The sequence below is a fragment of the Colletotrichum aenigma genome, assembly GCF_013390185.1.
Source record: "Colletotrichum aenigma strain Cg56 chromosome Unknown KSG_Cg56_contig04, whole genome shotgun sequence".
NCBI lineage: Eukaryota > Fungi > Ascomycota > Sordariomycetes > Glomerellales > Glomerellaceae > Colletotrichum > Colletotrichum aenigma.
In genome coordinates, this window is record NW_023500910.1 from 36,812 (window position 1) to 61,707 (window position 24,896).

A 24,896-nucleotide genomic window follows, 5' to 3' on the forward strand; every position below is an offset into this window, starting at 1 on the left:
ATCAAGGATATCCAGGAAAACGCACGCAAAGAACTTGAATTCGTATGACAAAGAATGACAAAATTCAGCAACAAACGAAGGATTGAGGGACCAACCTTGAAAGAGGGAGATAGCGCCTATCTCATACGGCGAAACATCAAAACAAAGCGACCAAACGACAAACTTAACTATAAAAAACTCGGACCTTTCAAAATTTCACGAGTAATTTCACCAGTCAACTACGAACTCAGACTCCCAGAAACCATGAAGTGTCACCCAGTATTCCACATCTCACTTCTTAAACCAGCACCACGCGGATCACAGACAAACGATATCATCATCGTGGAAGATAACGAACCAGAATACAAAGTCGAACGAATTATCGATTATCTTAAGGAACCAGAAGGATATCGATACCTCGTCAAATAGAAAGGATATAGACACGAAGACAACATATAGGAACCAGCTAAGAACATCACTAACGCAGCAGAAGAACTCACGATCTACTGGCAATAACACTAAGAACGAGAAGTCACACTAACACCTGCTGTACTAGTCCAGAAGAACGCCAGATATAAGCGAATCAAGCACCCACATCGCTTCACCAAACCACCTATCGAAGCAGATCGACCGCGACAAGGAAAACCATTTATTCGCCTAGGAACACCAGAAACAAGCTAAGACGACACTGAAGCACCACTAGCATCAGACACCAAAGGGCCTAGATCGACAAAGTCCAGACTAAAGCCAAACTCTTGCCACTCTGGATCGTTAGGCACCCCAGCGGCCTGAAGATCGTTCACAACCTACTTCTCATGAGCATCTAACGCTGGAAGCACACCATCCTCCTCGTCGATTTCCTGCATCCCCCGCTCAAAAGCCTCAGTCTGACGCTCTCTCACTAACTTCCTCGTCTTATAAATACGACTTAAGCGGCTAGCAGCCTCCGCTATTTGAGTCTGCAAACGAGCAAACTCCTGATGAAGTGCAAGCAGCTCCTCACCAGCCTTCTCTTCTTTTTCATCCCACTCCTTTTGTTGCTTATTCAACTTTTGCACTACAACACGGTTAGTTATCGCTTGGATAAATTGGGATCAGAAGTCACTATACGAGTTGAAGCCACCAGAACGCCATCATAAGGCTTCTTCGCCTCGATGCACGTACGACACCTAGACGATTTCTCACTAAAACGGCAAGGAACCTTTGCTCGAAAACAATGGGTACAAGGCATGTCGCTAGCCAAAGAACGAGACTCGACGTATTCAATCAAAGCTTCGCGCTCACGATCCTTGAGCGCAGTGACGACCGATTTCTTTTTCGATTTTTGGACGTGGCCTGACATGGTGTCAGCATTATGAGTAAATCAGGAAGCACGATTGACGGATCCCCAACCTGGGACCAACGACCTACTTATGTTAGGTCTTGAGGATAAGACCTTTAGAGAGGGGACCTGATGTTACGACCCGTTATGTATGGATAACAGTTGACCGACCCACTTAGGCATCGGGCGGCTAGGATAAGACATTTGTACTGCAGGATCACAGGAACAACAGGGACTCACTCGGAAACGGAAGAACTATGGTACAGGTCACGTGACGATAAGAAGGACCGACGAGAGATAAGCGGTCCTGATCTAGGACCGACATGAAGAAAGCGGTCCACACCCGGGGACCGCTCGGAAGACATCGGTCCTCAGTTGAAAGAAACTACTTAGACTTGTATATAGCATGACCCTGAGCCTGGCTCATGGTCAAACTTCTATAGCTCTTCAGCAATCAACTTAGTATTCATCCTCACGGATACTCTCAGCTTACCTTCACTGCGAATCACTTGTTCAGTCTAAGACTGATCACCTTAGCCTCTGAAGACCCGATCTACTACAAGCCTACGAACTACGACCAACGACCACGACCTAGTGTACTGTTAGAACGTATCAATCCCCAGCTTCTGTTAGCAGACCCTACTGTCGGATAGCTGACCGTAACAATATGCAGCAAACAGCAAACCACCCTTAGCTGATCTAGGTAGAAGCCAGAGTAGAATAGCCGCCAATGTGGTCCCTAGTTATGCCCCAAAGATAACCCATGTCCGACAATTCTTGAATTTGTATGCAACGTATGGCATGACCAGTTGCACTATACCTCCATATGCACCTGCAGGCATCGTAAGCAGGAGCGAATTAAGAGTACTAAATCCAAAGCCGTTGATGATGATAGGGACAAAAGTCGATATAGGACCATTTGCAATCATGCAAAGAAATGCCACCGCAAATACAAGCCAGAACCTCATATCTAGCGCGAGTTCCCTAACTTGGTCCATCTTGTAGTGGGTGTTTCGCACACCAGAGTTGTTACTCCCTGAGGCGGGCAATAAGTATGCAACGCTCTCTTTCGTTAAAGCCTTTAGCTCTAATGGGGTCGACAGGCAGGAGGAAGTAGAGAAGAAGACCCCAGGCAATAGTCAGGGAGCTAGCAAAGTAAAACATATATCCCCAAGAAGAGACGCCTCCATTAAGCTTGCCGAATCCATAGTTAATAAGAGGAGAGAAGATAGAAACGTATCCGGTGCAACTGTACCAAATGCTACTCACTAGATTAGTTGCCCAAAGATGAAGATTGGCTGCAGTTCCGTAGTTTGCTTACCCCATGCGCATTGCCTGTTCATTCTTCTTATAAAAGCTCCCAACGATCAACATGAACATAGGGGAGATCCCGGATTCCAGCAAACCAAGGCAAAATCGCTGAACGTACAAGCCACGGTAGTCTGAGCATGATGTAGTCAAGATGAGGCACAAGCCCCAAAGAGTGACTATGACTGACGCGACCTTTTCCACTGGAATCTTCTGTACTAAGATCATAGCAGGATAGGCGCCAGCAATAAAACCGAGGTAGAAAATACAAGCGGACCATGAGTAGCTATCGCTAACAGTGAGGTCCAAATCGGTTCTAAGCCCAAACAGAGCCTGCAAAAAACGGTATTAGCTAATTGGGAAACTGCTTCGAAGTGGATATAAACTTACCGCTTGGGAAAGCATTGCTTTGTCGTAGTATTGTAAACCGTACGTCAGACAAAGGACAGGCATAAGTTTCCAGTCTACTTTATGACGCAGCTTGGATTTCTCTGTTTCCGCCCAACCACGGTCGCCTGTGTATCTGTCGAGAATTTTCATCGCTTCGTCGTGGTGAAGCGTGTCGACTGCAGCAATTGGCTTCGGGTCTGTAGCAACCTCAGGCCGCTCCACTTGCTGGACATTTTCAGCAGATTTGGTAGTGTCGGACATGGTTGATGCAGGTTGAAAACTAGCTAGAGCAAGACAAATTAGAAACCTGGAGCAGGAAAAAGGCAGAGTAAAAGGAAGTCACATCTTTCCAGTATGTTTGTTTTGTATAGGAAAGCCGAGCTACCCAAGTTTTCTCTATGAGCAGGATGGGTCGGGAGATTGAACCGGTCAATTGGGAAGGTCGAACGCATGCAGGCACAGGGAGGCATTCCCTGGTGGGATGGGTCCGGGCAACTTAGGCTCAAAGAGTCGAAAGTCGTCTGGTACTTCGTGAAAACGTAGTGTTGCGGCAATCCTAAAGGAGAAGACGATCAGAGTGGAGCTAACATCTGCACCATTTGTGGGTAGCCGGACGGTCCCCGCGTCCACCACCCCGCAACGTTGAGGTTGCTAGCCAGCGACCAGGGCGAGGTTCATTCCTCGCACTCCAAAATTATGCGACCACTTCATATCAAGGACACAATTGATAAAGAAGCTTCTTTCATAATAACATTTGACAGACCACGGCTAGAGAGTCACTTGTTCTAGCTGAAGATTCTCTTTGAATTGGTGCTTTTTGTCTCAGAACCTTGTCGTCCTCAGTCCAGTTGCCTCAGGGGAAAATCGCAATTGCAGTGAAGATGATCAATCCAGTCAACTTTGGACCGGCAATCATCAAACGCTTCATGGCACCCGACGTGCCAGGCCTTGAAACGTTCAAGACATCGCCATCGCTATGTTTCCTTCTAGAGCATCCTTCAGGACGCAAGTTGATGTGGGACTTGGGGATTAGAAAAGACTACTGCAACTACGCACCGTCCATCGCTAATTATTTACCATCAACAAGGTACAAGATTGAGATTACAAAGAATGTCGTGGACATACTTAGAGAGAATGATGTTTCACCACATGATATAGAAGGAATAATATGGAGGTAGGCATTAAATACCCGGGGCACTGACGCTACCTCATGTCCAGAACACCACACTTACTATCAGCAACACAGCCACTGGCACTGGGATCATATAGGCGACCCGTTAACTTTTCCTGTGACTACGGATTTAATTGTCGGGCCTGGATTCAAAGATGCGATGCTTCCCGGGGCCCCTGCAAATCCTGAATCTCCTATTCTTGAAATGGATTATGTGTAAGTTTATCTACTCCAGAGTTGATTCTTATATAGGCTGATGAAATTTCATCAAGCGGTCGAACATTAAGAGAGATCTCTTTCGAAGGGACCCAGACCCTCCGCATTGGGGGTTTTCTGGCCTTTGATTACTTTGGCGATGGCTCTTTCTACGTCCTGGACAGCCCAGGACATGCTATTGGACACTTATGTGGCCTTGCTCGAACCACCCCAGATACTTTCATACTTCTCGGCGGTGACATTTGTCATTATGCGGGAATATTCAGGCCTTCGAAATATCTGCCGATTCCTCACTCAATATCACCACATCCTTGCAGACCCCAAGAAAGGTCTTCGCTATGCCCTGGGAACGCATGGGAAGAACTCCAGACATCCAGAGGAGGACAGCAAACGGATGCGCTTTTTGACGCAACGTTTGGACTGAACCTGCCGCAAGCCAAAAGGACTGTCGAACATCTCCAAGAGCTAGATTGCAACGAGAACGTGCTCGTTATAGTCGCACATGACTCCACTGTTCTGGACTGTATGCCTCAATTCCCGGCGAGTCTCAATGATTGGAAGATTGAAGGCTGGGGGCAGAGAGTAAGGTGGGCCTTTCTCCGCGATCTCGAATCATATTGGAGATTGAAAGGACTTTAAAATCAGCGATATGGCGATGGTATTTAAGAATTAGGCATGCCATAAACTGTCAGATTCTGAAACTCGAAGAAATTGCTGTGTTTTCTACCTTCGCCAACTCATAGAATAATAAGTCCCTGGACCAAAAAGATCATTGAACGGACGTGTCTTTGTCATGAATATGCAGACCCATGACATATAGTTACAGCTAGCTCAATGGACAGAGTTTGTGCGTTCCATTACACCATAGCCCACGTTGAACCTTCCGGCATAGACATTTTCAGGAAAGCCGAGGTCAATCTGGTTTGCCGAACCTTTGCCCTCGACGAGTCAAAATCGGCAACCAGCTGAACCCGCACACCCCCTCTCCGGTCCGCAATTTGGCCTGTACGTCGGCAGTTCAATACTGGACCCCAATGCAGACTCTCCATGCTGGCTGAATCATTGTAATAATAATCCGCCAACTTTCTGCATGATATAACTTTTTCAGACGCATTCATGACAGCTGGTCTTTTCCGATGCTAATGAACAGTCCACTGTCCACCTCCCACCAAAGCAATGTCGCAAGTTAATGAAACCTGTGCCAGTAATTCTGGTCCATCAACATTCGACACCGCTGATGAGAACCTGGATTATGACGTCTTGATTATTGGGTGCGGATTAAGCGGCATATTCTCACTGCATAGGGTCAGAGAGCTTGGTTTGAGAGTCAAGGCCCTTGAAGCTGGCTCAGCTGAAGGTGGGACATGGTTTTGGTATGCTCTATTTTGAAGTTGAATTGTAGCTGTCACGCTAACGGATTCGCAGGAATCGATACCCTGGAGCTCGGTTTGACTCTGAGAGTTACTCATACATATTTTCGTTTTCACAGGAGGTTCTTGACGAATGGGATTGGACAGAGCACTTTGCGCCACAAACGGAGACCCTTCGCTACATTCAGTACCTTACGAACAAATTTGACTTAAAGAAGGACATGCAGTTTAATACGCGCATCCAATCAGCCCACTTTCAGCAATCCTCTAGCTCATGGCTACTAGTCGACTCTACTGGAAAGACTTACACCAGTCGTTATCTGGTAACTGCGATGGGTATTTTGAATGAGCCAACGCTGCCCAATATCCCTGGTGTTGGTGATTACAAAGGAGAAGCCTGGCACACAGCTCATTGGCCTAATGGAAAGGCCAGTCTTCAAGGCAAGCGGGTAGCCATCATCGGTACCGGAGCAACAGCCATCCAGACCATTCAGGAAATCGTCAAGACTGTTGGTTCTTTGACCGTCGCGATATCCGCAGATTTTTCGGCAATGCCTCGACTCGTACTCTTGCTTCATTCATGTTGGAGACACCAAAAGCGTCTTTGACAAGGGGGATGAAGAGCGCACTAAAAGCTGGGAGGAGCTTTATGCACTTCCTGGATTTGCTAAAGTGCTGGGGATCTCAGGTGATATCTATACCAACCGAGAAGCCAACAAACTTTACAGCGACTTCATAGCCAACAAGATTCGTCAACGAGTTGACGATCCAAAGGTAGCTGAAAAGTTGATACCGAGAAATCATGGCTTTGGAACCCGTCGAGTACCCTTGGAGAGTGGCTACTATGAAGCTTTCAATCTATCAAACGTTCGACTTGTGGACTTGACTGAAGATCCGATTGAGAGAATAACAGAAAAAGGCATACGGACGAGAGCAGAGGACCTTGAATTCGACGTCATCATTTATGCAACCGGCTTTGATGCTGTCACTGGATCCTTTCGGGCGGTGGACTTTCGGGGCATTGACGGCACTCAGCTTCATGACGTTTGGAGTGAAGGCATTCAAACTTATCTGGGACTGCCCGTGAAAGGATTTCCCAACATGTTTATGATCGTGGGCCCACATCAGATGTTTGGCAACATCCCTCGAAGCATCGAATACGCCGTCGAATGGGTTTCAGACTTTATTCGGTATGCGCGAGATAACAGCATTACCTCTGTCGAAGCTACTGACGATGGAATGCGCATGTGGACAGAGAGCATGTTTGGAAGTGTGGGGAGGGGCTGCTGGCTAATGAGGTGGACTCATGGATGACAGGAGTCAACAAAAATTTAGCACACAAGCAGCAACGGTCCATGACAAGATACAATGGACCGGCACCCGGGTACCGAAAACGATGCGACGAAGTGAAAGCGAGGAAATATTCTGACTTTCTCATACGATAGTTTTCATGCGATCATCAAGGACATAATTTCTCAGACTGGAAGTTTCGAACTTCTGGCTGTTTGGCAACCTCTCAACTCGGGTGAAATATCATGTTTAATTCAGCCCAAAATACAAAGAGCAGAGGCCCATAAACGGATATCCTAGCTCGCAGTGTCCACAGAACTTCAAGCCTCATGGATAACAAAATGTCCAGATGCGGTCGGCTTAGTCAATGCCCACTCGATACCATAGTCAGTCACATTGTCCCAATGTTTCGACTCGGATAGCTTGTCCCCGAATCGGCGAAATCCATGGGGGACTCCTCTGAAGATATGCGTCTCAGTGGGAACTGTGGCGAGACGGATTAGTGGACCTACATTCAGAGGCATAGAGGTTGAACTTACCCTGACTCGGTGAGTAATTTGGCGTACAGTAAACCCTCGTCTCTCAACGGATCCAAGCCAGCAATTCCAAGTGTTGTAGGCGGCATTCCCTTCAATTGCTCCGTGGATGCATTTCCAGGATTGAGCCTGAGATCGTAGTAGTCCGGCTTCTCGATTCTCAACAACCCAACAAACAAATCAATCATCCTCCTGGGAAGGATCGGAGCATTCCCGTTTTCAGCATAGGATGAAACCGCGGGATGCTTGAGTCGCTTCAAATGGCCGTCATAACAGTCCGGATTAACCAGACAAGGAATGATCAATACTTGGCCGGCAATTAGAGGGAGTTCTTTGCCAAAATGACCAAGATGCTGGGATAGGGTGAGAGATGCGGTCAACTGGCCCCCGGCAGAAATACCGCCCACGACTACCTTCTCGGGACAGCCGCCGATCTCGGCGATGTTTGCATGCAGCCACTGAAACCCGTCCTCAACGTCATTCCAAGCTGTTGGGTAGATGAAGTCAGGTGTATGACGATAATTCACGCTGACCACCAAGACGCTTGTGCTTATAGCAATTCGAGAGCAGGCAGCGTCCTCTGAGTTGATCGTACCAAAGAGAAAGCCCCCTCCGTGTAGGTAAAGGTAAACAGGCAACGGGCCCTCACCTGCTGCCTTCGGGCGGTAACTTCGCCCTTCAATAGTAGATCCATCACGAGTTGGGATTGTCCAGTTCTGTACAATAACGTGGCCTGCCATCGTTTTCATTGCCTCAAGGGACATCTCTTCGCGTACTTTATTGGTGGTGCTCTTGCGTTCTGCCACAGATAGCTCGGCCGGTGCGGGTGGTAAGCCTGCTTCCACCGCAAGCCACTCGTCGCTCGGGCCACCGTATTGAGAAAAGTCGCACAATGTATATCCAAGCGTTCTTTCAGCTCCTTTCCTAGTATACGATGCAGATGCTGGGGGAAGCAGCACCTGCTCCAATGTAAGATTCTCACAAGGCTTTTTAAAAGGCTGAAGTGGATGGAAGCAAGACTTGAGAAGTGAACGCGATGTTAGCTGTGATCATCAAAACAGAATTGATCTTTGGCGTTAATCGAAGCCCCGTCAATGGCCCGTTGTTCGGTCCTCCTCTCCTAGTCACCGGCGGAAAGAGGGGTAAATCGACTGGCTTCGTCATTGGTCGCGGGAAGCAGCTTCCGAGAGAGCTTACATCAGCCATAGAAGCATCTGTGCCTCTACAAACCTCGGCTTTGCTTTGCGGAACCGAGCATGCCGTGGGCTCCAGGCTTTCCAAAATCGGTAATCCGGAATGCCGATTAAGTATCGCAATGTCACAAATCCGATATGTTACATGAAGTCGATGGTATCAAGAACTGACTTCAGCCGACGATTTTGATTGTGATTAGCAACAATCGCAACCCTCTTCCCCTGTTATATTAGCTTCCCTGCAGAGATTGAGACCATGTCGGAAATTTCAGTCAACCCTCCCTCACGTTCGTTCAATGGGAAGGTCGCTATAGTCACAGGTGCAGGTTGCGCGGGAGATGGGATCGGGAACGGTCGCGCAATATCCATCTTACTCGCCGACGACGGTTGCAATGTCATTTGTGTTGATCGGGACCTCTCTTGGGCAACCAAGACCTGCGAGATTGCGAACTTAAAGCCCGGCAGAGGGAAGACAATCCCAATACAGGGAGACGTCACATCGTCAACAGACTGCCAAAATGTTGTTCAGCAAGCAATATTCGAGTTTGGTCGACTTGACATTCTCATCAATAATGTGGGTGTTGCCGGTGCATCAGGTACTGCGGTGGAAGTTGATATGGAATAATGGACCAAAAATCTCGACGTCAATGTCTCTAGCATGGTTTTCATGGCCAAATACGCGATTCCTGCTATGCAGAAAAATGAGGGTGAAACCAAGGGGGCAATCGTCAATATGGGCAGTGTCGCGGGATTGAAGGGAGGGACGCCGCACTTGCTCTACCCGACGAGCAAGGGCGCTATCGTAAATATGACACGAGCAATGGCGGCGCATCATGCTGGAGACGGTATTCGTGTCAACTGCGTTTGCCCTGGCGTATGTTCACACACTCCAAGATTCACAACATCTTTGCTAATACTGGTCAGATGTTATATACCCCCATGATGTATGCCGGCGGAATGAGTGGAGAGGCAAGAGCCGCAAGGAGACAGAGAAGCCTTTTAGGCACAGAAGGTAACGGATGGGATGCTGCATGTGCGGTTGTCTTTCTCGCAAGCAATCATGCACGTTGGATGACTGGTGTTATTCTTCCAGTCGATGCTGGAACTACCGCAGCTGTTGGCATTGGAATGGTAAAAGCTGCCAGCGTTAATGGTTAAGATTTCCTTATGATTTTGCAGAAAGGTCAATTTGGAATGATACGATGTTTTCGAAGCTATTCAACCCAGACTTTGCTAGGTACGTCGTGACTGTTTCCCATTAATTCAGTCGTGCAAAAGTGCAATGCGTGCCTTGACTTCGCCTTTCTCCAAACGGCCCAAAACGCGAGGAAAGTCTTTCAGCCTCGCTGTTTCCACACGTGGCTTAATCTTATTGTTAGCAATCAGCTGCAGTACCTCCTCAAGGTCGCTAATCTGCCCTCCATTTGAGAATATATAAGTGAGGCGCTTCCTTGTGCCAATCTTCATGTGCACGGTGTTCTCAGTATCAAGACTGCCAATGCATAGTAATCGCCCCCCGCGACGAACTTCAGGCTTGCTTTAGCGGAGCTCCCAAGTGTAAAAATTTGAGAAAGAATGTAGGTAAAATTTGACTCACCAATTTGCTGTGCGTCTTCGAAAGTTTGGTGAGTACCCACAAAATCCAGGACGGCGTCAATCTTACCAGTCAAGCCCTTGTCTGTGGCGAACTTTTGCACAGGCTCTCCAACTGGAACTAAATCTGACCTTGGAACGCCAATTGCAGCTGCTTCCTCGAGAATTTCCGGCCTGATATCGGACACAACGACTCGTGTCCCAATATCTAGGAGGAGCTGAAGAGCATTGAAACCAAGTCCTCCCAGTCCAAATAAGAAAACTGTCTCGGTCTGCTTGATCTCACCACGCCTGTAGATGGCATGATATGCTGTTGCCACGGCATCTGTGGCTATCGCTGCCACCTCAGGAGATATACCTTTGGGCACATGGGCTAAACCACGGACGTCGATTGCAGCGTAAGGGGCATAGAAGCCATCTTGTCCAATCCCAGAGTGATGACCGACGTCGCAGAGTTGCTGCATGTTGCGAGAGCACTCTGCACAATGGCTTGAGCCACAGCCAGGAACTGCATTCAAAGCAACAACATCGCCCTGTGAAGTTTTATTCCAATTAGCAGACAAGCTAAAGACAACCAGTAGTGAGACTAACGATTTTGAACCGAGTGTCTGTAACTTGATTACCTATCTTTACGATTTGCCCGCAGCCTTCATGACCCTAGAATGCAGTAAGTCATAGGTGATGAATTGGGAAGGGGGTAATTTTCCAATACTAAAGTGAACTTCGGTTGAAACCAGTGAGGTTGTTTGTCAACTGCAAGAAGCGATTGGTCACTCCGACAGACTGTGATTTAGCGCTCCAGTCAACGGGTGGTACTTAAAATGAGAGCAATAGAAAAGGTCTCGCCGCCTGAAGCCAACATCTTGCACAAAACACCATTTTCAAGTGCTTGGGGCACAGGAACTTCTTCCCAAACCTGATCCACTGTTAGCCCTCAGTTTGACACCGTATAGTAGGCGGGTTTAGTTACTGGCTGTGGCTTTCCTCTATGCTTACGCCAAGCCATCATTGTGGGAGGGATCAAACTTGTCATTGTTGCTAGACGTGTATTGTCAGCTGCAATTGCGAGGTGACTCTCATCTTTAGGGATAGTCGCGACGGGAAGGCTATATCATCCCGAGGACGTTGAGATTTACGCCGGCATACCGATTCAGGCATTGCCGAGGTTTACCGGGCGTCGGCTTAACCGGGAACATTGCGGCATGCCTATTCAAACGGAGGAGAAGAACTGACTTTCCACAGACGTCTCAATTGCGACTATACAACATAAATAGCCAAACCGACATCGCTCGTCGAACATTGAGTTAGAGAAAGGTAAGTTGAAGAAACATGCGAGAGGCATGCACACAAGTCAGTTCCATCTGAAAACGAAAATTATCAGTGGCGTGGGCCTGGAAGCTGCAACGTTGTGTGCTCGTTGCTGAGTGGGCAGCGCGGGTTGATAACCGAGCTGAAGATGCTCAGATTCACTGTTTAGGAACGCCAATGAATACAAAATAGTCCGTCGTTCTTCATCTTAGATGCCATTCTCGGCAACAAAGTGGCATCGATTGTTCGATTCTACCAAAATTGCGAATAAAATCCTGCGTCGAATGCCAATTTGGTGGTAGACAGCGAGTGAAGCAGACTTGGCTGGCAATGGTCTAAATCAAGCGAGGCCCAAATGATCTTCTGGTCTCGGCGCCTGTGAAAGCTGCACGCGTTCAAGAAGATCTTGTTCCACACAAGTCGCAGGAAGTTTACCTCGCCATTTAGTCCTCAACAACACAGGATACTAGTATAGGGGACAGTACGTAATCTGAACTTGGAATCGGTCAATATGCAGCGGGTTTCGTGAGGTCTAAACAATAAAGCATAGTGAATGGCATGAAACAAGATTTTTTGGCTGCTAACCAACAAGACGTCTGCGTGCTAGGGGAACTCAGATAGGAACCTAGCCGACGGCCGCCGCCGGCATCGCAACATAGACATGCGCAGTATCAAACCCAAGTTTCGCCTCGCAGGCTGTGGCAGTGTAGTCCAATACGTGTCTAAGTAGGTGCGATGTGGCTGATATCTCAGTGCAACAAGACATCCCCTCGTCCTCTTGACTCGAGCGGAAGATTGAATCGGCCATGACCGAGTTTATCTGGTGCATTAACAGGGACGTCAGGTCATCAGCGTACTGGAGTCGCATTAGAAGCGGACAGTCCGGAGACGAGATGGAGATCTCACGGGCCGCAGAACACTCCCCTCCTCCATTCCTGAAACAGCTAGCTCGATGGCCAAGCTCTCCGTGGGGGTCTTACCAGCGCTAATCCTAGCACGGCTAGATATTTGGCCAAGACGCTTACCGACTTTGCCAGTGGCTTGGCATCTGGGGAGCCCCTTTCCGTAGATCGGATGGCGACGCAGCAAGCTTCAAGGAACCCCCCAGAAAGAGCCGCCGTTATCACCCCGATACATGCAAATTCTCATCCCAGAGAGCTGTCTGGAGCCGGTGATCTTCTTATCTTGACCCATTACATGAGATAGCGTGACGGCGGCGGAGGTGTTTTATAAACGAGAAAAGAATTGCAGTCGCTAATTTGTTGGGTATACATCTATGACAATGGCGCTCGAAACGAGGGCTAATGGAGGACAAAACTCATTTCCCCTTTAGATTGACATTGCCTCCTTCTTGCGCCACCTCAGCGGGCGCTCCGTAGATGACTTGGCCTGATATTTCGTCCGCCTGCAGATATGTCTGGCGGCCCCGGATGAACCAGAAGCTCAGACTAAAGACAATAATAATTCCAAAGACGACGATTGCGTAGTTCATATCTGCTGGCGCAGGCTTCGGTTGAGATGGGAAGAAGAAAAAAACAGTAGTGACAGCGCAATAGACAAGGGAGACCCCGTTAACGACAGGCCCAAGTCTCCCTAGGCTGAATGGCCCGCGTTGTAACTTGTCACGCCCCACGATAAGAAGGGTCAAGATAGGCATGGCGTAAGAGACTGTTAAGGCAATGGTACTGACGCCAACAATGGCCTCTAGAACGGTGTTGGAAAAGGTGTACAGGACGCCGACCAAGCCGATAACCGCACCCTGCATCCACAGAGCCCGGACGGGAGCTTTCCAGTATTCGTCAACATGGGCGAAGTAAACACCGAACGGCAAACCACCGTCGCGAGCGAAACCCCATGTCAGTCGTGACGCTGTGGTGATGACCGTCACTCCTTGGCCGAGACCGTTGACGATGAAGAGGGCGAGAAGAACTGCCGACCCCTCGAGACCAACAGTGCTCTTGACGAGATCCATGAACGGGAGGCCGGTAGACGGGTCAAGTATCTGGTCCAGGTCTTGAACACAGAAAAGACAGATCATCATGAAGATAAATCCCGTAGCCGCACCGCAAAGAATTGAAAGCCAAATGACCTTTGGGACATTCTTCCTTGGAGCCGGAATCTCTTCGACAAGGTGAATTGCCGCATCGAAGGCAGTCAGGCCGTAAGCTGCCTGAACAAGCCCCATGAACCAGGTGATGCCATCCGTCCAACCAGTCTGGTTGATCCATGCCCCGAAGACGAAGGATGTTGGCTGGAACTCGAGGCCGTTTCCGACGCCAACGGAGATGAGAAGGGCCAACCCAAAGATGAAGAACAAGGCGACGAAGGTGATACCGATGAAATTGTTGAACATGGGCAGAATCTTGTCTTTGCGGCAGGCCACGACATTCAATGCTGTAAGCAGAGCTGTTATGCTTAGGTATACTAAGAATTGCACCCAGCCTTTCGACGCCGGGGGCCAACTCGGATCAAAGAGCAGGTTCATACCCAAGATGAACTCAGTCATGAACGCGATCGTGGATGCCGATAACGTCCACCAGCCAAAGGTGTTGATCCATGCGCAGAGGTAGGAGAAAAAGCGTCCAGCAGCGGTGGGCCAAAGCTGTGAGACCCAGTAAGCCTGGCCTAGAGCTGTCGGCATACTGCTACAGAGCTCTCCAAGGGAAAGACCTATGCAGATGTTGCAAGCAGCAACTAGGCACAACCCCCAAAGGATCGCGATAGGGCCGCCGTTCATCAGGCCGCTTGCCAAACTTTGCGCGAATACCGACCATGTTCCCAAAACCACGAAGGCAAGTGAAAGCATGCTCCAAGTGTCGAACTTGCGGCTCATGGCCTGGGAATGTCCCATATCAGCCAAGTCGTATGCGTCCTTATCTTTAGTTGGTACATGTTTGAGTGTTGAGCCGAATTCGGGATCCATTGTGTGATAGCTGATATAGGTGGACTGGTGCTGCTGACCCAGCGGGAGGAGAAGGGGATTGGTCTCGTTTTGTGGTTTCCGTGTGTGCATTCTCGGTCGATAGCTTGTAGATGGTGAATCTGTTGTTGTTGGCGCCACGGCAGCTGGACTCTTATATTATTCTGTCTACCCCTTACTCCGGACTTCACACCTCATATCTTATCCACCGTGGACAATGTGACCGGAAAATGTGACTATACATGATACATAATAGAAATCACAGCCCTGGAAGAGATACGGAGCTTTCGGATAAATTCATATGTAGCAAAGCGGACTTGATCGTGAATGCGACGGGGACTTGCATTTCAGTCGGAACAGGCCGGTCCTGGTCGATCGACTCAGCAAAGGGATGTTGGACCAACCATCCTTGTCTTCCCCGCGCCAGAGGTGTTGGGTCTTGATCAGACTGCGAAACGACTGAAGAGTCTCGCCGATGAGATCCGAAGGGAGGCTTTCATGAGACAGTCGTTTACGTAAATGAGAGTCATGGATCGAGTGTGTCAAGTATATAAATGGCCACAAAGCTTCGCTGCACTCCTTCTCGTCCATACGTAGACTATGCACCAACAAGCTCAAAGAAAGCTGGTAGTCTGTCATTTTTTCTGCCGTCAAAGCATCAACCATGATTGAAGACAGCTCGTCCCTCCCCGGCTACACGATCTTTCAGGAGGAGGCCACAGATGCGATCCCTGATCTGTCGGCGAAACCTCTCGGGCATCCTCTTGGTAGGTTGTACGACTCTGGGAGGTCCCTTGTCGTCGTATCGATTCGGGTTATTTTGGGGAACTTTAAGCTAATGCACGGCGCTCAGATCCGCTGTCAGTAGATGAAATCCGGGTCGCGGCGAAGCTCATCCGAACTCATGCCAAGTTTAACACGCTGAAGTTCAATTGCCTCACCTTAAGAGAGCCGGAGAAGGGTTGCTATGCTGCATTCCGTGCAGGCAAGGGTCCTCGGCCCCCACGCCGTGCTTTCGCCATTGTGCTAAAGAAAGGTACTAGCCAGTGTGCAGAGGTTATCGCGAACCTCACGGCGTTGGAAGTTGAGTCCTGGAAGGCTGTGGCTGAGGTAGCTCCTACTTTGACGCTAGAGGACCTTGACGTCACGGAGAGAATTGCCCGAAAAGACTCCAGAATCGTTCAATTATGTCGCGAGGTTGGCATAACGGACATGTCCAAGGTGTACTTTGATGCTTGGGCCATTGGCTTTGACCACCGCTGGGGGTTTGAACGTCGTCTTCAACAGGGGCTACCGTACTACCGCAACTCGCAATTGGACAATCAGTATGCGCACCCTCTCGACTTCTCCGTGGTTGTGGACACTGAGACTGAGGAGATCTTGGCCATCGATGTCCGGCACGTCAACGGTGAGCGAACCAAGGTTCCGCTCGAGGAGCACAACTACCTGCCTGATTTCGTCCAGAATACGTATGACGGTTCGAAGTTGAAACCCCTCGACCTTATACAGCCTCAGGGTGTCTCCTTCGACATGCAGGGGAATGAGTTGTCTTGGGCAGGTTACAAGATGCATGTCGGCTTTAACTACCGCGAGGGCATCGTCATCTCGGATGTAAGAATGCACGATCATTATGAGCAACGCGATCGTGCTCTGTTCAACCGCATCAGCGTCGTTGAAATGGTTGTGCCATATGGAAACCCAGATCCTCCTCACCACAAGAAACACGCTTTCGATGTAGGAGAATACGGCAGTGGTCTCATGACAAATTCACTAAAGCTTGGATGCGACTGCAAGGGCACCATCCACTACCTGGATGCCATCATGACTACAGCTCGAGGCGAGCCGGCCATGGTCAAGAATGCTATCTGCATCCACGAGGAGGATAATGGCCTCCTGTATAAGCACACAGATTTCCGCGACGGCAAAGTTATTTCGGCCCGTGATCGAAAACTCATTATCTCGCAGATCATCACGGCGGCTAATTACGAATACGCCTTTTATCATAGCTTCACACTGGATGGGACGTACAAGTTAGAGATGAAGTTGACAGGTATGCTCAACACATACTGCATGCATCCGACGGAGACGGCAGCGCCATTTGGTACCGAAGTTGCCCCTCGACTCAATGCCCATAACCACCAGCACATCTTCTCATTGAGGGTGGACCCTGAACTCGACGGACCAAGCAACTCGGTTCTCCAAAGCGATTCGCTGCCTTCAGAGGCACCAGTAGGATCCCCAGAGAACCTCTATGGCAACGGATTCTACTGCAAGAACACCCCTCTGCGGACGGCCAAGGAGGGGGCAGCGGTATACTGCCACGAGACGAGCCGGGTATGGAGCATCATCAACCCGAACAGGATCAATCCTTCAGCCAAAAAGCCAGTAGGGTACAAGATAATCAACAACAACTGCCCGATGCTCCTTGCCAAGCCAGGTAGTATGGTCTTCAAGCGAGCCGCTTTTGCGCGTAAGAGCTTGTGGGTTGTGCCCTACAGGGATTACGAGATCTTCCCCGCGGGAGACTACGTTTGCCAGTCACGGGGAGAGGAGAACCACCCGCACAACACAACGATTGCGGATTGGGTTGCACGCGATGAGCCGATTGAGAACAGGGACATTGTTTGCTACATCCAATTTGGTCTGACACACTTCCCGCGGACGGAGGACTTCCCGATCATGCCAGCGGAGCCGGTGAGCGTGACGCTTCGCGCATCAAACTTTTTCCAGAAGAACCCTGCGATGTGGGTCCCACCATCGTCAGTCAACGTTGACCGCTCTTCCAAAGACGCCTTTTGCCTAGCCGAGGGAAAGCCCTGCGCAAAGTTGTAGAGGGGCTAGATGCAGAGTGGTTGGAGGCAGCAGGAGCAGGAGGGGGAGGGGGAGGGGGGAGGGGGAGGGGCAAAAGTTTTGTTTGAGGGGTTGAGGAGGCAAGGCGGCGGTGGATGGATTTGAAAATGTATTTTTACTCGCGAGTGTTCGCGACACATTTTCCACAGCGAATGGCAAGACCGACCCAATGTGGCCTCGTTACGATAAACTCGTGTTGCTCACAAGGTTAGCACCTTGTGAGGGCGAAATGGCGATGTGGGCGGTGGCATCTCTTTGCTTCAATTGAATGCGACCGGTGGCTAACGAAGATGATAAGTGGCAAGTTACGCCAAACAAATCTATTGGACTCGATTGACCGTCATCGTTAAGCCGTGTGCTCTAATCGTCAAGCAGTGACAGGAACTCATTGGCTCGGTCTGTCGGTGAGGCAATCGGGTCCTTCCCCCCCCCCCCTCCCCCCTTTTTTTTTTTTTTGCCATTCCCACTCTCTTTTTTTTTTCTGTGCAATCTTCTCAACTGTCAGTCAACATAGAAACGGGGCGACCGGGCAGGAGGAGAGAATGACGAAGTAAGGTAACCGTGACAACTCATCGTTCATGCAAGATTGGTCCTTTTTCCGCCTTAAAGCCAAGGCAGCTGGATTGTGAGCCTGAGGTTGAACGTGAGCCAGGTTCCCCTCGATGATTCTTCTTCGCTATTGTCAGGTTCCCCTCGTGTTCTTCGCTCCGCTTATCGCCCGTGGTCACATGCTTGAGATGAGCAAATGCAGCAGCACCCGCGTGCCATACCTCCCTCACTTAGAGTTGATGCTGATTGTTTCTGTTTCCTAGAAGAGGCGACACGATAAGTACATCCAGCGGAATCCAGCGGATGACAGAAATGACGACGAGGGGACCGGGGACAAGAAAAAATCGGCGTGCAGCGGCACACAAAAACAGACCATTGAGAGCCCCCCACGTCTCTCGCACCTGCCAAATTTCCACAATGTGCCTGGGAGCCCGATTACGGATATCACCCTCAGGCCAACAAGCATCAAGTACCCTTTTGCTGTGATTTGGCTGTAGATAGGACTTTGCTGCCAAACGTCCGCTTTCCTTATTGGCGAGCAGGGCCTTGTGCAACGTTGGAGCTAGTGGAGCTATTGGCCGCGATTGGTGGAGCTGATACAGGGGTCCACCGGTCTGTCCACTCAGGCCAAAAAAATCAAAAATTCCAGACCCTCATTTAATCACTGAGCGAGCACCATGCTCACTGGCCCGGCGGTTGCGTTGGAGCACGACGCACCACGCAAGAATTATGTGTGTTCTGCACTTGCCCCACGATGAGAAGTAGAAAGAATCGAATGAAGGAGGAAAGAAAAGACAGACCCTGGTCGCTAGAAAAGTGAGGTGCAGTGGGGTAGCAGTGTAGGTGCACGGCTGACCGCCTTTCCTGAGGTGTTCGTCCTATTGTTTATCGTCCTCCTCCATTCTGCTGGCCCTCCTCTGGTCCATGGGTCTTGCCTGCATACCGCCACCTTCCAACTCTTCAATTTCCCTCTCGCGCCACATTGCACCTTGAAGAAAGTTCGTGTTGTTTGCATTCCGAATCTCAGGTCACCAGAACACCTAGTCGCGACTCCATCATGGGCAACGTTTTCTCCTCCCCGCAGACCGACGGTGACCGAGCCGACCTTGAGCAGAAAATTGCCGACCAGAAACAGACCATCACCGCCCTCGAGGAGGACCTCCAGAAGAAGGAGAAGGAGCACAACCTCGTCTCCAAGGAGGCTAAGGATCTCCAGAAGAAGGTCCAGGAGTTGAGCAACAACCTCACCGACGCCCAGAAGGAGAGCAACGCCAAGATCGCTCACCTCCAGTCTGAGCTTGCTGCAACTAACGACAAGGCTGCCGCTCAGTCTCTGGCTGGCGATGAAGCTACCGCCGCCAGCGCCCAGGAGCTCAACGATGTCAAGAACCAGCTCGCCGCCCTCGAACACCAGCTGCAGAAGGCTCAAGACGACAAGAAGACTCTCGAAGATGAGCTTGCCACTGTGAAGCAGGAGCTGGCCGAGGCCAAGAAGCAGCAGGAGTCTCTCGAGCTCTCCCTTCGCGAGGAGCTCGCCAAGCTCAAGGCCAACGCCGACGCCGCCGCCAAGTCTCTCTCCGAGAAAACAGAAGCCATGTCTGCCGTTGAGGCCAAGCTCAACTCCCTCGACAGCGACCACACCAAGCTCAAGACCGATACTGCTGCCGAGATCTCCGCCGCCGCCGACAAGTACGCTGCGCTGCAGGAAACCCTCGACAAGCTCAAGGCCAGCACCGACTCCGACCTGGCCGCTGCCAAGAAGGATCTCAGCGATGCACAAGACAAGTTTGCTGCCCTCCAGGCCGCCCACGACACCCTGAAGACAGCCTCTGATGGCGACGCCGCCGCCGCCCAGAAGGACCTTGCCGACACCCAAGAGAAGCTCTCCACGCTCCAAGAGACCCTGGACAAGCTCAAGGCAGAGGCCGCTGCCGAGCTGGACGTTGCCAAGAAGGCTCTTTCCGACATCGAAGCGAAGTTTGCAGAGCTCCAGAGTGCCCACGACAAGCTCAAGACCAGCTCGGAGGACGAAGCCGCCGCTGCTGCCAAGGAGCTTGCTGAGACCCAAGAGAAGCTTGCTTCCCTTCAGCAGAATGTTGACGAGCTCAAGGCCGCTGCAGACGCGGCATCCAGCGCCACCAAGCAGGAGCTCGCTGATGCCCAAGGAAAGATCGCTGATCTTCAGCAAAGCCACGACACACTCAAGGCTGAGTCTGAGGCTGAGCTTGCAGCAGCTAAGCAAGACCTTGCTGCGGCCGAGGAGAAGTACGCCAAAATCGAGAAGGACCAGGAGATCGCCAACGCCGATACCGAGGCAGCTAAGAAGTCCGCACTCGAGTGGGAGGAGAAGTACAATGCCATGCAGCAGGCTCAGGCTACGTCAACTACCGAGCTTGAGGAGACGAAGAAGGCTGCAGCAGAGTGGGAGGAAAAGTTCAACGTCGCCCAACAAGCCCAAGACAAGGCTACCGCCGACGCGAACACCGAGCTCGAGGCTGTGAAGAAAACTGCTGCCGACTTGGAGGCGAACAAGAAAGCTATCCAAGACGCTCTTGAGAAGGCGCAGTCTGATGCTGCCGCAACACTCGCCACCGTGCAACAACAGCTGGTGGAAGCTGAGGAGAAGGCCACCACGTTGCAAAACACCAGCGAGAAGGCCCAATCTGACGCGGAGGCCGCCAAGAAGGCTGCTGCCGAGATCGAGGAGAAGTACACTGCCCTTCAGCAGGCCCATGAGAAGGCACAGAAAGACGCGACCGAGGAGTCCGCTCGCCTGAGCAAAGAGCTGTCAGAGCTCCAGAGCAAATACACCACCCTTGAGGAGTCTGCAGACGCTGCCAAGACCGCATCTGCTACCGAGCTGGAAACTGCTAAGAAGGACGCGTCTGAATGGGAGGAGAAGACCAAGGAAGCTATCACCGCTCGTGATGGTATGGCCGAGGACGTCGAGACTGCTAAGGGCGATGCCGCTGCAGCACAAGAACGTGTCAAGGCCCTCGAGGCTGAGCTTGAGAAGCTTCGCGATAGTGCCAAGACCGAGAAGGTCAATGGCAAGAAGAAGAAGGCGAATGGCGTCGACAAGACGCCTAAGGAGGAGGTTGTTGCGGCGTGAGATTAACGGGCGCGTTTCAAGATACCACATTGTATAAAGGGGATAGAGATGCTTGAGAGTTCAGCTGTGGCCCTTAAGAGATATGATGAGACTGGTCTGGCGTTGTAAATAATATGATGATCCCCTGATGATTAACTATGAACTAAATGAGAGAGAAGAGCTTTATGTAAGAGTAAGGTTAAATTGCCTGTGCAGCCTAGCTATCCTGCTTATGTAGGGCACCTAGCCTTAGGCTGGGAGCTAAGTGCCTCTTAGCGTACTAGCTAAGCGCTTGCTAGCTTACTAGTTAAGTAATTTAGTAGCCTACTTACTAAAGTAGGTTATATACTTAATTAAAGCTATTATTACTAGCTTAATCAAGGCTTTATTCTATATATATAATAAAAAAGCTATAAATATTATAATAAAAGTTATTACTAAATAAGTATAATAAAAGTTAAGTTAATAAAATATTTTCATTTTAAAGCTAGAAGGTTTATATGAATAGAATAGCTTAGCTATATATAAAAATTAATTTAATTTTTATATAAATAAGATTAATTGAGTTGTTTATAAATTTATAGAGTAAAGTTAAACTTAGTAGATATTTTAGCTATTTTATTAATAAGATATTTATTAGCTTAAAAATATAAATAAAAATACATATTTACTAAGTAATTTAATACCTTTCATATTTATCAAACTTAATGCTTTATAATCTAACTTAGTTAAGTATTATATTATATATATTTAAGAAAGGCTATAATTATGTATACTTTATTAAAATATTTATTAAAACTATAATTAAACTTATAAATCAAAAGCTTATAAGCTGCTGGCTTAATATTATAAACTTTAATTAATATTAACTATAAGAACTAGACTAGCTTTTTTGCTCTCTATTAATAACTTTTAAGTTATTTAACTACTTAAGTATTATCTTTACTTTTATGCTTTTCTATTAGTCTTTTAGAATTTTCACTATTATAATAAGCTTTAATTCTTTTTTTAGTTATTTCTATTTCCAAAGCTTCTCTAAGCTATACTTACTCTTTAAACTATATTTAATTTATGCTTAGTTTTCCTTATTTCCTCTACTATTTAAATCTTTATATTAATTACTTAGTTAACCTATATAAGTAAGTATTATAGTTTACTATATACTTTTTTTTCTCTATATTGTTTAACTTAATAATAGTATTTTAACTTATACTTAATTTTAATAAAGTAGATAAATAAATCTTAATATAACTAGTTATTAATATTTAGCTTAACTTATCTTTAGCTATATAAAAAAAGGCAGGTAGGTAAATAAGTAAATAAGTAGGTAATAAAGTAGTAAAACATATTAATGAAAGCGTTATAATACTATTAGTAAAATACTTATAGTATTTAACTAAAGCTTAGTAATAACTTCAACCTATATTTAAAAGTATAAACTTAATAGTATAACTCTTTATATAGCTAAAAAGGTTTTTATAGTTATAATATAAGAACTTAATTACTACTTTAAATAAAGACTTAAGTTTATTCTTTATATCTCCTCATATATATAGTATCTATAATATCCTTCCTCTTCTGTAAATATATTTACATAAGCTAAATAAAGCTATATTAAATAACTTAATTTGTAAAACTAAAGTTAATATAATTAAAAGCTTTGTGTATAATAACTTTCTTTATATTAATAAGATAACTCTATGTAAATTTACTTATAAGTACTTATTTAGAATTGCTAGTAAGTATAATAAATCATAGTCATATAGCTTTAAGATTAATTAAATTATTTCTAAAAGCTTTAATATAGTTATAATATCTCCCTTTATACGTCTAAATCTATATAGATATTTTTAATACCTCTAAAACCTTTTATATAGTTATAATATCTCCCTTTATACGCCTAAATCTATATAAATATTCTTAATACTTTTAAAGAATATAAAATATATACTTCTGAAAGAAAACCTAAGTTATAGGGTAAAACGATAGAAGCTTATTTCTAACTTATAGAAATATCTATAATAGTTTTCGAAATATAAAGCTTATGGTTATAATATTTTTAATAATATATTTACTATAGCTATAATAGATATAATGAATAAGATATTATATCTAAACGTTTTAAATACTTCTAAAGAAGTAAAGAATAATTATTTTTAAAAATAAAGCTTAAAGTGTTTTTAAAAAGAATAACTAGTTAGAAGCTAAAAGAAATAAATACCTCTAAAAATTAAAGTTTAAATATATCTAAAAAGTATAAAACTAATACTTCTAAATGAAACAATAAATTATAATATAAAACTATAAAAGCATATAAGTTTTTTATAAAGCTTTTTATAGTAGTTTTAATAATATAAGCTTTATAGCTATAATATATATAATAAGTGAGAAATCTAAATTTAAAGTTTAAAATACTAATAATAAATAGATATAAAATGAGCTTTACAAATATAAATATTGTTTTATAGTTACAAAAGGTATTAATAAACTATAATACTTTACATTTCATAGCTATAATATATATAATAAGTAAATTATAAAATATGAAAATTAAATAATAGTTATGTATAGCTAAATTTATGTTAATATTTCTAAAAAGTTAAACTTAAAGTATTTCTGAAAAATTAAGTCTAGAACACTTCTAAAGAAGTAGAAAATAAATACTTCTAAAAGAATAATTTAATTAAGTAAGAGATTTATAACTTAATATAGTAAAATATAGTTTAAATAAGTTATAGTATCATATAGAATGAATAGATTATTACTTTTTCTTATTTTAAAATAGCTAAAAATAACGTTTCTTTTTAGATATTTAGTTAAAGATTTATATTTAAAAAGAAAAAGAAAAATAGTTTTATTATAACGTGGTTCATCAGTCAGCCGGCTGGACCAGTCAGCCGGACGTTTTTTCCCACGTACATAACAACATCTAGTATTTCTCAACCAGAACGCATTAAATCAACTATTAGTTGTCGCTATCAGAATCTCCTGAGGGTTCGACATCTTTGGAATAGGTTCGCGCGTTATGCCTAGTCTCACCACACATACCACAGCGTCTCCGAGCTGGCTGGGCTCTCTTTGATGGACCCCCCTCGTCGTCCTCTTGAGGTGCTGGACGTTTCCCTTTTTGTTTCCCTTCAAGCAAAACCTGAGATTCCTCTATACTAAGTGCCCCTCTAAGCTGGACCTGCGTTCTTTTAGCCCTCTAGCGCTTAGCAAGTGCTATATTCGCATCCTCAAGGGTATAAAGCTGATCAGTCAAAATAGTGATTAAGTGCGCTATTGCCTGCGCACCCTTTGATAATTGCTCAACTGCAGCAATAATTGGTGTTAGTGAGCTTCCTTGATAAGCAGAGATGCGACTTTTGATAAAGTTAGACTGCGAGATGGTTTATTATAGGTTAGAGGGTGTTTGCGACTGCTAAGGTGGAGGTGTTGAAGGGTTGGCTATAGGAGGTGTAGGCGTCTGTAAATATATATCAAGCTTTTTGATGATATGGTCTGGGTCCTATGGTGAAATTCCAGCGCCTTGGAAAGCAGACCTGATGTTTTCCTTATTAAAAACCTTGTTGTGGGCCTGGTGGAAGGCAATAAAGAACTCAGACTTAGTGATATGATTTATGGAGGCTCTGATGAATTGGTTGATTTTATCACTATATGCGCGTTTTAAAGGCGAATAAAGGGCAATATCTAATAGCTGTAGTAGATGCAATAAATATGCAGGCATACTGATAGTTATAATATTGTTCTGCTTGCAGTAATTATCGAACTCAGCTGATAAATAGCTCTTATAGCTGTTGATAATAAGTAT

At 46.7% G+C, this 24,896-nt stretch overlaps 7 protein-coding genes across 7 annotated transcripts; 3 read left to right on the top strand and 4 right to left on the bottom strand.

The window, feature by feature from the left end:
• Nucleotides 1–2,329: 2,329 nt before the first annotated feature.
• Nucleotides 2,330–3,259, bottom strand: CGCA056_v005860 (putative transporter; the record flags this gene model as incomplete). Its single annotated transcript, XM_037321111.1, has 3 exons — nt 2,330–2,561; nt 2,622–2,941; nt 2,999–3,259. The coding sequence occupies 3 exons, from the start codon at nt 3,257–3,259 to the stop codon at nt 2,330–2,332; spliced, it is 813 nt and encodes a 270-aa protein (XP_037179385.1).
• A 4,106-nt stretch (nt 3,260–7,365) lies between these two features.
• On the bottom strand, nt 7,366–7,769 carry CGCA056_v005861 (AB hydrolase superfamily protein; the record flags this gene model as incomplete). Its single annotated transcript, XM_037321112.1, has 2 exons — nt 7,366–7,531; nt 7,585–7,769. The coding sequence occupies 2 exons, from the start codon at nt 7,767–7,769 to the stop codon at nt 7,366–7,368; spliced, it is 351 nt and encodes a 116-aa protein (XP_037179386.1).
• A 1,738-nt stretch (nt 7,770–9,507) lies between these two features.
• xecE (2-(S)-hydroxypropyl-CoM dehydrogenase) lies at nt 9,508–9,932 on the top strand (the record flags this gene model as incomplete). Its single annotated transcript, XM_037321113.1, has 2 exons — nt 9,508–9,648; nt 9,699–9,932. The coding sequence occupies 2 exons, from the start codon at nt 9,508–9,510 to the stop codon at nt 9,930–9,932; spliced, it is 375 nt and encodes a 124-aa protein (XP_037179383.1).
• Nucleotides 9,933–10,137: 205 nt separating this feature from the next.
• CGCA056_v005863 (Acryloyl-coenzyme A reductase) lies at nt 10,138–10,831 on the bottom strand (the record flags this gene model as incomplete). The annotated part of the gene is made up of 2 exons (XM_037321114.1): nt 10,138–10,142; nt 10,372–10,831. The coding sequence occupies 2 exons, from the start codon at nt 10,829–10,831 to the stop codon at nt 10,138–10,140; spliced, it is 465 nt and encodes a 154-aa protein (XP_037179384.1).
• A 2,162-nt stretch (nt 10,832–12,993) lies between these two features.
• On the bottom strand, nt 12,994–14,598 carry CGCA056_v005864 (Choline transport protein; the record flags this gene model as incomplete). The annotated part of the gene is made up of 1 exon (XM_037321115.1): nt 12,994–14,598. The coding sequence occupies one exon, from the start codon at nt 14,596–14,598 to the stop codon at nt 12,994–12,996; it is 1,605 nt and encodes a 534-aa protein (XP_037179389.1).
• Nucleotides 14,599–15,259: 661 nt separating this feature from the next.
• AMO-1 (Peroxisomal primary amine oxidase) lies at nt 15,260–17,427 on the top strand (the record flags this gene model as incomplete). Its single annotated transcript, XM_037321116.1, has 2 exons — nt 15,260–15,362; nt 15,449–17,427. The coding sequence occupies 2 exons, from the start codon at nt 15,260–15,262 to the stop codon at nt 17,425–17,427; spliced, it is 2,082 nt and encodes a 693-aa protein (XP_037179390.1).
• A 1,624-nt stretch (nt 17,428–19,051) lies between these two features.
• epi-1 (Laminin-like protein epi-1) lies at nt 19,052–21,106 on the top strand (the record flags this gene model as incomplete). Its single annotated transcript, XM_037321117.1, has 1 exon — nt 19,052–21,106. One exon carries the CDS (start codon nt 19,052–19,054, stop codon nt 21,104–21,106), a length of 2,055 nt encoding a protein of 684 aa, XP_037179387.1.
• Nucleotides 21,107–24,896: the final 3,790 nt, after the last annotated feature.